General features: G+C 55.6%; 1 protein-coding gene across 4 annotated transcripts in view; it reads right to left on the reverse strand.

Moving 5' to 3' along the window:
- The window catches only part of RBM38 (RNA binding motif protein 38), a 38648-nt gene extending 34491 nt beyond the window's left edge, over positions 1–4157 (reverse strand). Inside the window, exons 1-4 of one of the 4 annotated variants that reach the window (XM_060122718.1) lie at positions 3715–4145; positions 2853–2976; positions 2322–2376; positions 1829–2029 (exon numbers count right to left, since the gene is read on the reverse strand). In XM_060122718.1, the coding sequence (XP_059978701.1) occupies positions 1829–2029; positions 2322–2376; positions 2853–2976; positions 3715–3951 (617 nt within the window). In that variant the 5' untranslated portion in view covers positions 3952–4145. Of the gene's footprint in view, positions 1–1828; positions 2030–2321; positions 2377–2852; positions 2977–3714 lie in introns of all 4 variants that reach the window. The other 3 variants (XM_060122719.1, XM_060122721.1, XM_060122720.1) reach the window with 3 other exon arrangements.
- Positions 4158–16051: the final 11894 nt, after the last annotated feature.

Consider the following 16051-nt stretch of genomic DNA (forward strand, 5'->3'; position numbering starts at 1 on the left):
CTGCGGTCCACCGGCCGCTGGAAATGCAGAGCTGGACTGTCCCTCTGATCCTTGTCCCTGTTTGGGTCTCCACCCCCTGGTAACCAACAAATAGGGCCAGCAGCCTCTTTGTCGTCACAGGTATTAAATGGCCAGCCAGCAGATTCACTTACAAAACGCTGTCGCCTGCAGTCGGGAGCACATGGCAGTAAAATCGGTGACCGACGCCTGACCACCCTGCCATGCGTGGTGCTCTGAGGACCACGAGGGAAACGGTCGGAGCACCCTTCCCACCCACCCGCCCCAGAGAGCAGCGGTTGAGAGCACGCGTTCCAGAGCCAGCCCGCGTGGGTTCAAATCCTGTCACTTCAGCCACCCTGGACAGGTTGTTAACCTTCTTAACCTTTCTTTGCCACAGTTTCCCCACCTAAGAAGCAAGAGTAATATCAGTGCCAACCTTAGAGAGCTGCCGCGAGGGCAGGAGAGAAGGCAGACAGGCATGGAGCCCCTGGCCCAGGGGCCAGCACTGCCTCCGGTGGTTATTACTCCCATTTTCCGGATGAGGAAAGCGAAGGCTCAGAAGAGAACATCTCTTGCCAAGATGGACCAACCGGTAAGTGACAAGGTCAGCGTTTGAACCCAGGTCTGCAGGCTCCAGGGGCCCAGTGCTGATGCTCACCAAGTCCCAGAGGCAGTTGTGACAGATCAAAAGGGAGCCCAGGCTCGGGCGGGAAGCTACGGTCGCATCTCAAGCAGGAAAGAGCCGCACATGCTCGGGGCTCACGCCCGGATCTCCGTGCCAGCCCCTGGCCCAGCCCCTGCCCTGGGGAACAGAGCCAGGGCTGTGGAAAGTGAGGAACACCCTCCTCGTATGGCCTGAACCCAAACAGGAAGAACCTGGGTGATGGCAGGAAGACAGGGGTGTCCCGAAACACCTTCCAAGATGGCTGCAGACACAGGTGAAGCACATCCCAGGGCGAGAAGGAAACCAGAACCCCCTGTTCCCTGCCGCCCTCCAGGCTTCCTCTCAGGAGAACAGACCGGGACCTGGGCTCACACACTTCCTCCAGTTCACGTGGGGGCCACTGTGCTGCCACAGAGGCTGCCTGTCAGGGTAAGCAGCCCCGAAATCATGGTTGACCTGCCCAGTCCACCCAAGCCCAACTCCCAACCTGCTCCAGTGCCCGGTTCACGCTGCCCCAGTGAGCAAGGTGGCCCCTTAAACCAAGCCTCTGGGGCAGGTACACACACGCTCACACACACGCTCGCTCACACACACACACACACACACACACACACACATACACACTTGCAACTTTCAGCACAAAACGCAGGGTCTGGGATTCAGTCTCTGATAGCTTAAGAAGTTCTAACATTCTAAAAGGGGCTGCCTGTTCTATATCTGCCCCCCCAGAACAAATCCCCATCCCCATCAGCACACTCCCTGCACTGGGGCACACAGCCGGCATCAGTCACAGGGCTGGGAAGTCAGCCAGCATGGCAGGCTCCTTTGTGCCCCTAAAGTTTCTGTCCTTTCCCAAGCACCTGCTAGACCTTATTAGACGTTTAAAAAAAAAAACAAAGAAAGACAACGACGAAGGCCCTTTTCGGATGGAGGAGGCTCGGACACACTGCTCTAAAGCGCATCAGACGAAACGTCCACAGGCCGGGCCCACTCGGGTGGGGACATCTGGCCCTGATCCGGGCTCACCTGTTGCAGCTTCGCAAACATTGGACCGGTTGGCAGTGACCTGCTGCCGCCATCTGTCGGGCACTGGAGCAGGTCAGAGGGGCACCCTCAAAGAGCCTGGCCTGCTTCCTAGTCGGCAAACCCTTCCAGCATACTTACCTAACCTGCATGGGGCCCATGCCAGGCCTCCACCCACAGAACTCAGAGGTGCTGTCACCATCCCATATCACAGGTGAGGAAACTGAGGCACTGGTGGCTGCGTGAGCGGAGGTCACGCACCCAGCGAGGAGAAACCGGGATCTGAACCCAGGCCACAGGCTCCAGAGCTCATGCTCCCATGTCTCTGTGGTGCGGCCTTTTCTGGGGGACAGAGAAACGCAACCTGCCTTCTCCCCCTTCTCCCAGCTTGTCTCCCTCCCACTCCCAAAACACAATCACGCTTCTGAAAGGCTGGAGCAAAGGTCGGTTCTCAGACGCAGAAAGGTGGCTGCAGACAGCGCAACCGACCACCGTGGCGTCGGCGGTCCCAGGGTAAGAGGCTCCCTCCGACCGATGGGCGCCTGCACTAGAAGACCCGGGAAGCCCACAGCCCCCGGCCTGGCTTCCAAGGCCTGTCTACCGCCCCCCACCCCAGCCAGCCCTGTCCACTCACCCGTAAGTCCGCTGGATCAAGGTGGGGTGCAGCTGCTGCACGCCGATGGCAAAGCCTAAAACGAGGGACCAGTTAGGGGCCCGGCCTGACACAGGAAAGCACCTCACAATCACCCATCTCTAACCCAACGCGTTAATCAGCTTCCTTTCCCCTCCCAGGCCACCTCCACATGAACCCCGAAACTCCCAGCCGAAGGAGGCCGAGGGACCCGAGAGGCGGCAGCCTCTGGGTGTCGATCCTCCCAACCTCCAGCCCCAGGGACCAACTTCCTCCCTCCGGTGAGGACAGCTGACAACCGGGTGACGCGCCCTCCTCGCCCTGTCCCACCGGCACACACAGCCAGAGGAAGGGGTTCAGCTTCCAAGCTGGGAGATGACTACTCTGAGATGGCTCTCTGGGAGCACATGACAGCCGACTGCCACCCCTGGAGGGGGGGGGAGCGGGGGGGCGGGCGGCTGCCTTTTCACCCGACAGATACCAACGCTGAATATAGCAACCAGAAATGCCAGGGAAGGAGAACAGGGCTCTCACCCGTCTGAAGGCTCCGCGGCTTGGCGCCCAGATAGGCCAGGTTCACGTTGGCCTTGCGGCCGTCGATGTTGGGGTTAGGGTCTTTGCAAGCCCTCTCAGCCGCCGCCCGGTCAGCCATGGTCACCTGGGGGAGCACAGACGCATCAGGGGCTTCCCTTGCCGGCGGGGGGAACGGAGAGAGGGCTCTAGAGCCCTGGCACGGGGCCCGCGTTTCCCCCCGCCCCGGGTGCCCATTACCCAAGGCGTCCAGCCCAGTCCCCTCTGACCCCAACCTGGGGCCCTCCCAAAGCTGCCCCTGGGCCCCGGCTCCTCCCCCGAGTTCAAGTGCTAGGAAACACTGCCCTCAAGGACGGAAACAACCACCAGGGAAGACACGGCCACCCTGAAGGGAGGCAGGGGTCCCGGCCAGTGGGGACGACAAACCTCCTCGTGGGAGGGGTTTAGGAACACCCTAGTTAGAAAGGAAGTAGAAGAGGTGTCTTCAGGCCCATTTTTACTTAGGTTGTTTGGGGTGTCTGAGGGAGCTACTGGAAAATAAAATGGGGTTGCTTCAGAGCTCCTGAGCGCCCGGGGCTGAAGCCCGGCTCCTCGCTCGCTTGTTGCTCCAGGAAGTGCCGAGAACCTCTCCACAAACTTCGGAGACCTAACTGAACACAGCGGCTCTCCCTTTAAACCGGGCGTGGGGAGAGGGCAGGGAGACGGGGCCTGGGGGGCGGGGGCAGGACCGGCTGGAGCCCGAGAGGGGGCAGCAGGTGCCGAGCCGGCGGGAGGCGCCCGGGGCTGGCGTGCGCCCGCCGGCTGACTCAGCGGCCCGGCCGCGATAAGTGCGGGGCGGGGAGCGCCCGGCCGCGGGGCCACTTACGAAGCCGTAGCCGCGGGACTTCCCCGTCTGGCGGTCGGTGATGACCACTGCCTCCTCGATGTCCCCGAAGCCCTCGAAGTACTTCCTGAGCGAGGCGTCGGTGGTGTGGTAGGGCAGGCCGCCCACGAAGATCTTGGTGAACGTGGTGTCCTTCTGCGAGCCGTGCATGGCGCCGAGGGCGGCCGGGGGCCGCGGGAAGCCCGCGCTCGGGGCGCACGGCGCGGGCTGCAGCAGCATGGGGGGCGCCCCGCCGCCTACGGACCCGGGCCGCGTGAGGCTGCGCTCATTGGGGGCGGCGGGGATCGAGCGGGGCAGCAGGGACGCCGGCCCAGCCGCCGGGCCCGTCCACTCGCGGGTCGCTCCCGCTCTACGCGCGGCACTGCGCTGCGTCGCGTTCGTGCCGGCGCTGCGGGAACTCTGCGCCCCGTCGCCCACCCGGGCTTTGTAGTCGGCCCCGCCCCCGGCCGCCCAGGCCACGCCCCTGGCGTCCTGCCCCGCCCCCTCATCCCCGCCCAGGCGCGCGGGGGCCGCCGGGAGGCGTAGTCCGGCCCCGCCCCGCCACGCCACGCCCCACGTGCCCTGCTGAAGCCCAGGGGCAGGGCGAGCACAAGGGTAGGGAGCGCATCCGGGTGTTTTGGGGGCACCAATACGTGCTCACTGGGTTCCTGGCCCCTGCTCTCGAGGAGCGCACCGTCTAGCGAATGAGATGTAAACGATTCAGACCATGTTTAGTGAGTCTGAATCGTTTCCCCAGCGCAGCTTACGGTACAGGAACTCATATTAAAGGTGAAACAGCCTTTGTTTTTATATGTAAATATAATTCGTTCGACGACTATTTATCAGGGCGTGGGGGATGCAGAAATGCACGCAACACACTCTACCCCACAGAGCTTCTATGAACAAGACAAACAGGTAAATATACAATGTACTATCCATTAAGAAATAAATCAGGGTGCTGCCATCCAGGAGTGGCCAGAGTGGTCCCGGAGGCCCCTCTGAGAAGGTGACTGGACAGGGGAAGTAGTTCTGGCCTCCTCAAAAGTCCATCCCTGTGCCAAGGATCCCTCCATCTCTATGGGCCATCCTTGGGGGAAAACAAGCAGAGGGTGGCCCTGTTCCCTCTGTTCCCTTCCCCAGCCCTAGAAACAGGCCCACCCCTGGGTCTCTGTAGCAGGACCCGCTACAGAATTGTCAGGGCATCTTGTCCAAAGTTATTAGGAATTTCATGTCTGACAAGAGCACTGAACCCGAGGCCCTGGCACCAGCACCCCCCCCAACCAGTGGGTCACACGGCCGTGCAGAGCCAGGCCCTGAGGATCTCAAACCCTCCACATGTCCAGGCACCAGCATTGTGATGTCCTGTGATGTTGGGACTCTGCTGTGGGCGAAAAATGTCACCTGCCATGTCAGTAAACAAAAGATGTTGCGGCCATCAGCCACTGCAGCCACCCCCAACTGTGTACCCTGAGGGGATTCAGGGTGGAACAAAACAGGATACTGGCCCTAGATGGTTAAGGTGCACATCAAAGGAATGATTTCAATGAGCCCAGACTCTTGCATCTTCGCATACGTAGAAAAGCGCTAAATTCGCTAACTTGAGATGTCTGGTTTTTCTTTAACTAACAGTGATCTTTTGATGTTCCCACGTTTTGGTTTTTGTTGCAAAAACTCCTCTATATCCTGGCTCCTCCCTGACCTCTCTGGAGCAGTCCCTGAGAGCTGCTTCAAGGGTTCGAGTCCGCAGAAAGTCCGCCAAGTAAAACATAATTCTTAACTTTTAGGTTGTGCATTTTTTTTTAAGTTACCACTGCTCTGAGTGGGGTCGCTCCTGGTGACCCCAGCTCCTGGCGGACTGAGGGGTACAGGGAGGCAGGCGAAGCGTTCACTAGTCTTTCAGGTGTTTATCAGGCACCTTCTCTGTCAGGCTGCGTTTGATTCCAGGCCCAGACCAGCTGTGCCTCAAGCCCCTGGACGCCCTGACCCCGCGCGCCACCCGGCAACCATTGGTCTGAACCTTCCTTCCCCCCAAAGCCCCGCCCCAGCCCCCTCACGCTGGGAATGGAACCCCGAGTACTCCGGGGACACACTTTTCAGTCTCCCCTCATTTCTTGTCGCTCCCAGTTTCCTCCAACTCCCCAGGCCCACTCCTGCCTCGGGGCTGGACCTCATCGCTCGCCCTTTATTCTGCTTTTCTTTTCCTTCAGTGTACTTTCACCTCCCCAAGCCCTGGTTACCTATTCATGGGTTTAAGGTCTCTCTCCCCTGCGAGGTGGGCCCTTGGATGGTTTGCTCAAGCTGTGCGGCCTGGCAAGCAGAGGGCCCCCGGGAAATGTTTGTTGAGTGAATGCACGATGGAAGGAAGAAGCCGAGGAGAGCTCTCGACCAGACAAGGGACACTCAGCGCGCCCTTGGAAAACTTTGCGAAAGTGTGACCTCCACTTTTTGGGCCAGGGAAGGCGGTCACCGTGCGGCCGCTCCATCTTGGGCACACTGGGTCCCATCAGCGGGCCTCAGTTTCCCTTTCCGTGACAGACAGGACTTCTAGGGGCGGGGGCAGGCGGGGCGCGGGCGGCGAGACTCCAGGCCTACAAGTCCCAGAGCCGCCCGGACCGGCCCCGCCCCGCCCCGCCCCGCCCACCTCGCCCCTCCCGGCGGAGCGGCCGCGCAGGGAGGGGCGCCGCGGGGAGTGCGGCTGCGCGCCGGCCGGCGGGCGTTTGCAGAGCACGTGCTGGCGCTGCGGGGTCCGAAGGGTCTCGAGCCTGGCGGTTGGCGCCCGGGACGGGGACACGGGGTCAGAAAAGGGAAACGCCCCGGGATGGGCAGGCTCGTTGCGTGCATCTCGCGCTCCCGCCCGGCCCGGAAGAGGGCAGGGGGCGTCAGTCTCTTAAAAGGCGGATGCGCCCGCTACGGCTCTTTCACGTGTTCATTCTCCGGCCCTTAAGTTTCTGCGTCACCGATCTCTCCGCCCGTCGGGTGGCCCCACGTGCCCACGTGTCACCAACTTCTGCCTGAGAATTAGCTATTCACCCAACACATCCTTATTAATGATCCATTAGGTGCCAGGCCAGGGTTCTAGACCCCGGGAAGACTGCAAGTAGTAAACTAATGACGTACCCCACCCCCAATACACACACACACACACACACACACACGCGCACACACACACGAGCTTACATTCTAGGAGGAATGGAGAGAAAATGAATGAATGAATATTATATTTACATTTAAATTTTTCCAGGCGGGTCCTGAGATGGGAGCAAAGAAAAGTGACAGGTGTTCTTTACAGTCAGGTAAGGCCTCTGGGAATTGGTGAGAGCAAGTGGTGAGAGCCAGAGCCATTGGCGCATAGGGAACAGCACAGGTAACAATGCAAAAGCTTAGAGGCAGGAGATCCAGCCACCATCACTAACGGAATAACCTTTGAGTGCCGGGCACTTTTAGTGGCTAATCCTCCCACACCACTGATAATAATAAAGGTCAGTTGTTTTAGTTCCTGTTTTGAGCCCAGCCCTGAACTGGGTGACACATGTAATTAGGTGATTTAACCTCAAAACACCTTTTTTTCTCAGGTAGGTACTATTAGCCCAGTTTTAAGAGGGAGGGAACTGAAGCTCAGGGTGACTCCCCCAAGGCCACCCAGAGCAGTAAATGGCCAATCCATGATCCCATTTTTCCTCCCACAGCCTTTAGAGAAGGCCTTGTCTCCCTGCTTTGAGGGCTGGGCAGGTGAGACCTCAGAGAGGTCGAGTGAAGTGAGAACCAAGTAGAAATCTGTTTGGCTTCCAGCCTTCTGCTCAAAGAAACAATGGTATCTGGTACCAGACCCTTATTGTTATTTCCGCTCTGAACGTGGTTGGGATGTTCAGAGCTGTGGCAGCTGACTTACGACCTTGAGGCAAAGTGCAAGCGACTCACAGACACCAGTCCTGATACCGCTAAACCCAGGGGACATTTGGCAAATGTCTGGAGACATTTTTGGTGGTCACAACTTGAGGGAGGAACGCTACTGGCATCTAGAATGTGGGGGCCAGGGAAGCTGCTAAATATTCTATACTGCACAGGACAGCACCCACAACAAAGAATTATCCAGCCCAAAATGTCAGCAGTGCTGAAACTGAGAAAACTTGGGCTAAACCAAGGCCAACAACCAGGCTCCTTGTTGGGTAAGAAGAATAGATCCCAACATGTTTAAGCCACTGTAGTTGGGTTTTCCATGATGACAACTGAAAGCGTTCCCAAATGAAGCAGATGCAGTTTGATAATTTCTACTGAAGGGGCCAGCATGGCTGGACAGGGGTCATTTGTCCCTGCTTCCTTTGGTGTCCATCACATGGTGGGTTGGGAGGTCAGCCCAGAGGTTGATCTTGGTCCCAACGCTTTGGGCCTTTGGGCCAATGCTCCTCTCTCTAAAGTTCCAAGCCCTTCATTACAAGGGGACAGAGCAGGACACGGGCGGGACATTGGTCACCCCCAGGTGGGTGGGCTCACTGCATGCACCTTGCACTCGGGCCCAGCCAGGAAGGGGACGGGGGAACATCGGTGTCTCAAGAAGAGGACAGCCAGGTTTGAATCATTGACTCATTCATCCTCTGTCCCCTTAGATCCCTGCAACACCAGCAGAAGGGAAGGGGGGTTGGGAAGCCAAATGGAAAGACACAGGAGTGACGATTTAGGCCAGGCTGCTCGGGGTGTGGGTCTGTCCGCTGCTGCCCAGCACACGTGCTGCCTCTCCTCCCCTGAGGACACTTTCCCAGGCTCACAGCTCTGAATGTGGCAAGTGGATAAAGCCCCGTCCCCCTGCCCACTGCCTACCCTCGCCTGACACAGCTCACTCAGGAGATGGTTTACAGGCTTTGTCACTGTCTCCATGAGGGGAGCCTGGACTCAGGACCCTACTCTGAGACTGTGCCTGGATGTGGGCATTTGCCACGGGTTGGATTGTGTCCCCCAAGAATATATTCAAGTCTCTGGTACCCGTGAATGTGACCTTATTTGGAAATAGGATTTTTGTACTACCATCCATTTAAGATGAGGTCATATTGGAGCAGTATGGGGCCTAATCCAATGACTTTTGTCCTTATCAGAAGGCCACGTGAAGACACAGACATGCAAGAGGAGGCCTTGTGACAACAGAGACAGAGGTTGGAGAGATGCGCCTTCAAGCCGAGGAGTGCCATGATTGCTGGCGGCCCCGGAACCCACAGCACCAAAAGGCATACAGGGGACAGTCTTCCCTCTTAGCGCCTTCTCGGGGAGCTCGGCCCTGCCGACACCTTGACTTCGGCCTTCTGGCCTCCAGAGCTGTGAGCGAGTAAATTTCTGTTGTCTTAAGTCTTCCAGTTCATGGTCAGATGCTGCAGCAGCCCCAGAAGACTAGCACGGCCGGAGGGGAGAGGAAGCCACAGCCCTGAGCGGGTGGAATCACGGCTGTCAAACTCATGGTTTGGAACGGGCTTCAGAGCCACGTGACGGTCCTGGGACTCCCCGGGGACTGGGAAGCACCCCTGTACCTCTCTGGGCTTCAGCTGCTCAGCTGGGAAAAGTTGGGGTTCAACTAAGGATCCTTTCACTTAAAACATCCCCAGTTTATGTCCGGTCCCATCCTTCCCTCCCAACCCCCGCTGGGAATGGAACCCGCGCCCACCTTCCCTGCCCCCCCTCCTGGCAGTCTCCTGAGTCTGGACCTTTCACTCAGCGAGTAGCCAGGCTGAGACCCCACCGTCCATCCCCACCTGCATCTCAGAGGCGGCATCTGGCCGCAGCCCCAGGAACGACGCAGGTTCTCAGTTCCCAGCCCGTCTTGGAAGGCAGCTGACCTGGTGTTTGGATCTGCTGTCGCTGACTGGATGCTTTCAGGGCCTGGGACTCGGACTCCATCCAGGCCTCTCCTCCAGCACCCCTCAAAAGCTCGTGTCCCTGCCCGACCCTGCTTTATACATCTGTTTGTTTCTGTGCGGACCGCCTCCCCACGAGAGGCCAGCTCCAGGAGGACGGGCTGCTGGCTGCTTTGTTCACTGACGTGTACCCAGGGCCTCGCAAATGGAAAGCACTCAGTAAGGATGTGCTGAGTGAAGGAACAAATGCGTGAATGAACGCGTTCCAGAAGACTGAGACTGGGAACGTGGAGGGATCCCCAAAGCCTGTTTATCTTAACCGAGATGCACGCGACGCAGTGTTCCTGTGGAGTCAAGCCTGGGTAGCCCCCTCTGCATCCCAGACCTGGGCTGCAGCTGGGGCCGTGCAGGCCACCTGCACCCACCTCCACCCAAACCGGCGGAGGCCCGAGGAGCCTTGAAATAAAACAACCGACACAGCGAACCAAAAGAGGAAGCGCGAGAGACTTTTGCGCGCCAGCCGGGCATGGATTGGGCTCTGCTGTTTCCGCTTCCGAGAGTAACCTGACCCCTGGGCTCCTCTCTGATCATCACCGTCAGGTAGTGAAGTCCCTCCCCGTTCTTTTCGGGCAGAGGGCAGGGCACACTTGTGTCCTGCATGCATCACGTGCTTGCTAGCCAACACCTCTCTGGGCCTCAGTTTTCTCATCTGTAAAACGGGCATAACGACAGTGACTTCCTCCTAGGGCTTCGGTGAGGCTGAAGTGAGATCACACACAGAGTGCTGAGCTCATCCTCATACCGAATGGGAGCTTGGTCAATGCGAACTCCTGCAGTTTGGGTTTTTTCACCAGGCATGCATCAGTTTCCAGGGACCCTGGCAGCCCTCCCACGTGTGCTGCTTTGGTGGCTCCCCAGTGCCCTGGGGCAGAGTCCCAGATCCCTTTGTTCAAGATGCCTTCCCTGCTCTCCAAACCAGAGCCAAAGGGCCCAGCCTCCTCAAGTCATGTCCCCTCCCAGGGGCCCACAGCTCTGTGTAGGCCACGGAGCCCTGGGCGGTCTGCTGAGACTGAAGGACCCTCCTCAGACGGATGGCCTTAGACACTTAATAAAATGCCTAGGAAAACAATCATACTAAAACACAGCTATTACAACAGTGAAAAGCAAGCATGTGCTCCCTTACTAGTGCATTGAGCAATAAGATCCAGCTAGTGAGTCTGTAGTTGTGAAGGCCTGATGAGCAAGACGGCTGTGTCAGGATATCAGAGACACGGTGCGCTACAGCCTCGTGGCTGGGTCACAGCTGCTGCTGGTGGTGGGGCCCCGGCCAAGTTTGTGGCTCCTTTGTGCCTCAGTCTGACTCTGGTTGCTGAAGATGAACACTTCCCCCTTCCATTTCATGGACCCCGAAGTCTACATATGGGATCTCTGGGTCCCAGGTAACGACCCCTTTGCATTAGCTCCCGTTGTTGCTGTCACAGAGTGCCCATACTTTATGGCTTAAAGCAGCAGACATCTCTTCTCTTACAGTTCTGGAGGTCAGAGCCCAGAACGGGTCTCACGGGGCTTAAGTCAAGGTGTAGGCAGGGGTGGTCCTTCTGGCGGCTCCAGGAGGGAATCCGTTTGCTTGCCTTTTCTGGCTTCTAGAAGCCGCCTGCACCCCTAGCTCGTGGCCTCCTCCTCCACATTCAGAGTCGTGTCTCTCCCACAGCATCTCTCTGACGCTCTCTCCCTTCTACCCACCTCTTCCACTTTAAAGACTCTTTCAACTCCACTGGGCCACTGGGTAATCCAGCATAATTTCCCCATCTCGAGGCCCAGGGCCTTGGTCACACCTGCAAAGCCCCTCTTACCATGTGGGGTGGCGTGGGAAGCAGGGGACGCCTTGGGGACTGAGGATGGTGTGTCAGTGCACACCTTGGGACACGACCTCTGTCGGCCTTAGAAGAGCGGCCGCTGCTGGTGTGAAAGTGTGGACTAAACGCAGTCAGCCCCCTCCCACCCAGAAGGCTACACGTGTCTTAGCCTTGGGTGCTGGGAAGCCTGTCCTGCCAGCAGAAGCCCCTTCCCCAGGATGGCGTGTGGCTAATCCCCAGGCTCAGAGTGGCCCTCGAGAACCAACACTGGGGACGAGGGCCAGCCTGTCCCTGCAGGGGGAGGGAGGGCGCCTCCCTGCTGGCAGGGGTCTTTCCCAGTGAGCGCTGGTGGGAGACCCTGCCCCGGCAGACGCAGCCTGGCAGCTCTGGGAGCCCAGGAGCGTGTGTGAAGGTTCCTGTAGGTGCAACATGAACATGGGCTCTATTCCAAGGGGGACACCTTGTCACACAGCTGAAATTCACATGGCTCCCTGGGAACACTTAGCTCAGGGTGCTGTGCCGAAGCGCCACCAAAATTCATTTCCTCACAGTTCCGGAGGCCAGAAGCCCAAGGTCAAGGCGTGGGCAGGGCTGGATTTTGCCAGGCCTCTCTCTCTGCAAGACGGCTTGCAGACGGCCGTCTTCTCCCTGTGTCATCACATGGTCTTTCCTCTGTGGTGTCTGCGTCCTAATCACTTCTTTTAAGGACACCAGTCATATTGGATTCGGGCCCTTTCTCCAAATCCAGTCACATTCTGAGGTACTGGGGAGTTAGGACTTCAAGATACAATGAGGGGGCACAGCTCAGCCCATGACAAATACCTTCTTTGCATCTGCAGGCGACTGAGTTGTTAACCAGAATCACGCTCGGGGCCTTCCGCACTGGTCAAGGGCTCTCACTGCGGAGTCCCACCGATGCGGCCCAGGAACAGGCTCACGTCACATGAAGTCCGAGAGCTGAAGAGCCTTGGGGGCGCCCCTGGGCCCTGGCGCCAGGAGACACGCACTGATCTGAGAACAGCGGGTACCTCCCACTCTCAGAAAAGAATCGGTCTCCATTGCACTTCTGTTTTAAGAGCCAACCCAGGAGTCAGCAAGATCTGTGAGGGAGTGGAAACGATGGCAGGTATGGTGGCCAAGGAGGCGCCCAGGGTCAGGAGGAAGCGGGGTCCGACTCCACTGCAAGCAGCGAGTCCTGGCCGGAAGCCCGGGTCACAGGGAGCATCGGCCAGCCCCTCCCAGTCCCTAGGCAGCCTTGTGAAATCTGGCGAGTGACCGACGCCCATAAACTCACCTGGAGCAGTGCTGACACTGTACCCAGGGGCTCCCGGCCACATCTAAATTCAAGACTCAAAAGCAGAGGGAGAGACCTTCACTGCTGACCAGTGACAGGGAAGAGAAACTGAAGGTGCGGGGGTGACCCGGCACTGCCAGTGGCCATGATGACCCGAAGGGTGGTGCTGATTTGGATCCATGGGATGCTGGGGATTGACAGTTTCTTCTTAGTACTGTGTCCAGTTCCTCTCCCCATCACTGCCTCTGCCCCACACCTGGGGGAAAAAACCAAAAGAATGCACACCAGTTGCTTTTTAGGGGCTGACTTATTATTTCAGCAAGTGTGTAACAGGTTTTTCTTATTTGCTTTGGAAATGGCCCTCACCTTAAAGAATATTTCCCAACATACATCAATGCAAAATTTACAATAGACTTACATACAAAAGGCTACAACATTACTCACTCTGCTTCCATTTGCCTTTTGGTGACGTAACACCTGTTGTGATTAAAAACTCTCAAAACCGCAGCCGCATGGTTTTGCCACCTTCTCCCACCTTCTGCTGAACAAGATCTGTGAAATCCGGGTAACCTCACTTAGCAGGACATCCTGCAGAGCTATGAAACGGTGGCAGTCTCTGGCTATCAACCCAGCACCTCTCAAGGAAATAGGACGCTTGTGTTGAAACTGCCTTTCCCAAACACTGCAGCCCCGAGAGATTTCCCACCGGGCACTGTGGACGCAATGACTGGGGCTATACAGCTTGTTCAAGGGCCTACAAAAGTGTGTGGGGGTGGGAGGAGAGAGGGGGTGAGGGGGGGGAAGAGAGAGAGAGAGAGAGAGAGGAAATTGGCTTCAAAATATAAAAACAACAACCCCAAATTAACATTTCATTGTGTCTACAAATGTAATACTATCAACGGTTTAGTGTTCCAAAAATTTGTCAGAAAACATGTATGAGAAATTTCCTGGTACTCAAGGTGATCATTAAGAAATCATTGCCAAGTGTGAATTAAAGACTGCCAAATAATTTCAGAAGTAACGCATGAAACAAAAATTTTCAGAAAATTTGCAGCAAGAATGTGTATTTAAGGAGGGATGTGGGTGTATTTTAACATATGATGTGATGAGTGGGGAAACCTACAAAAAGTCAGAGGGCCTGGAGCCCCAATGTCCCAGGGAAATACACTGCGAGCAGTAGATCTGCATTTCTAGGAGCTACAGGTACAGAAGTATGATCAGGTGAAATTAATTTTATCATCCAGAATATTATTTCAACGTATAATTGATAGAAGTTAATGAGATATTTACATTCTTCTTTTTGTTTGAAATCTTCTGTGTACGTTTTACATCTCAATTCTGACTAGTCACGCAGAGGCCTAGAGCACCCAAAGTTACTAAAACTCATTGTAAAATGGCCTGTTTGCCTCCAATGACCATCTGGGATGGAGATTTTCCGAATCTTTCCTTCCCAAACCAGGGCAGGGATGCTAAAGGGTGAGCAGGTGCTCAGAACCCCCTGCACCCCACACAACAAGGCTTCAATGTCCCAGGAGGAAACCAATGGGGGCATTAAATTTTAAGTAGAAAAGTCAGGAATCTGACCACTGAAAAATTGTCCCCTTCAGCATTTCCTAAGGAGGCCATCCATCTTCTAAAGATAAAAGTGTATTATTTTAAAGAATAGTCTTCTAGCAGGATAAATAATCTTTGACTCCACTTTCCAACTATTTGACAAGCTTACTGACAGCAGCAAACGGAGAGTAAACATGCCACTTCTTTTAATCAGCTGAAGCCGGTGAAACTGAATACAGAAACTTGTCCCCAATACTGCCACTGGCGTCACTGGCGCCATCTGCTGGCCACACTGAAACAGCCTCCCCCTGCGACAATCCTTAGGGACGTTTTCGTTCCAGCAGACTCCGTGGGATAGGAAACTTCCCACCGATGCCATCCCCCCATGAAGTTACAATAGCAGCAGCTGACATTGGAGCATTTATTACGTGCCAGCCACAGAAGCCCGTGGCATGCACTAGCTCTTTACTCACACCCACCTTCTGCGGTAGCTACTTTTAACGTCTCCTATTTTACAGATGAGGTCACTGAGGCTCAGAGAAGTTTAATCACATGCTCAAGGTCGCCGAGTTGGTAAGTGACAGAGCTCAGATGTGAAGACAGGCAATCCAACTCTGAGTGCATGTTCTTAACTATAACGTTGTACAGCCATTTCAAATGTCACATTAGAATTGATGTAACTACCCCTCCCATTTTGGGGAGAAGGCAAGGACATACTTATGACTGGTACTCATGCAATACTACTTGAGGTTATTATTGAACCTCAAGAACTCACCCTAAACCATATAAAAATTAACAGGGACAGAGAAAAATGCCCATCTCCGATATTAAAATATATCATACATACATACATAGATTCATATATACACATGTAATGGTAGCACAATACTTACCATTACTGTATGCAACGTACTGGAATGGGTTCTGTCAACTTTTGTGGCTCCATTTAAAAAAATGCTACAACTACAGTCATTGTACCACCTATGAATGAGTCATGATTTAATTTGGAAAATGCTGGCTTAGATGTTCCTATATGCATTCCAGGTTCATTTCTTACAGAGCCCGTCCTTAAAAGGAAACTCAAGTTTTGAATAAAAAAAAGTATCCCTCCACTCTACCAAGTAGCCTAGAACACATGGAATAATGTCACCTTTACAGAATTTTCCAGCGAGGTATGTTTGTACCTTGAAGACGACTTTCAGGTGTACGTTTTAACTTCCATTGTATTATTTCCTGTCTCATTTTCATTGCTTTATTTTCACTGTATTATTTTTTATGGTTACTTTCTACAATACCTTGGGCAAGAGATATTAGTTTTCCATATCCTGAAATTTTTTCTCTAAATTTATGGCAGCAACAAATTCATTTTTGAAAGGTAACTATGTTTTCAAGAAGTGGATCGATTTAAAGAAAAATCAGTAAATACCAGTGGAAGCGGTGGCTCAGCCTGCCTGGGAAGCTGCACTGACACCCGCTGTCCAGCGCAGGGCCCCGCCTCTGAGGAGCTCCTCCCCTGCTGGAACTGCCACTTCTCTGGAAGGCCTGCAATCCCTCACTGCAGGGAGTCGGGCACACACATAGTTCCACCCAACGCAACCCCTGCATCCGCTTGTCCAGGGCTGGTGACAGATGAAGCCGCCCGTAAAGCAGCCCTGGGCAGGGAGGGTTCGGAAGGCCCCCCTGCCTGAGCGGGATTCTCCCAGGCAGGCTCAGACGCAGGCCTGCAGACCTGCACTCACACACGGAGAACCACAGTGCCCTGCCATTTCCAGGATCTGCCCCTCTGAACCTGGGGTCAG

This window comes from Lagenorhynchus albirostris, chromosome 15 (genome assembly GCF_949774975.1).
Source record: "Lagenorhynchus albirostris chromosome 15, mLagAlb1.1, whole genome shotgun sequence".
Taxonomy (NCBI): Eukaryota; Metazoa; Chordata; class Mammalia; order Artiodactyla; family Delphinidae; genus Lagenorhynchus; species Lagenorhynchus albirostris.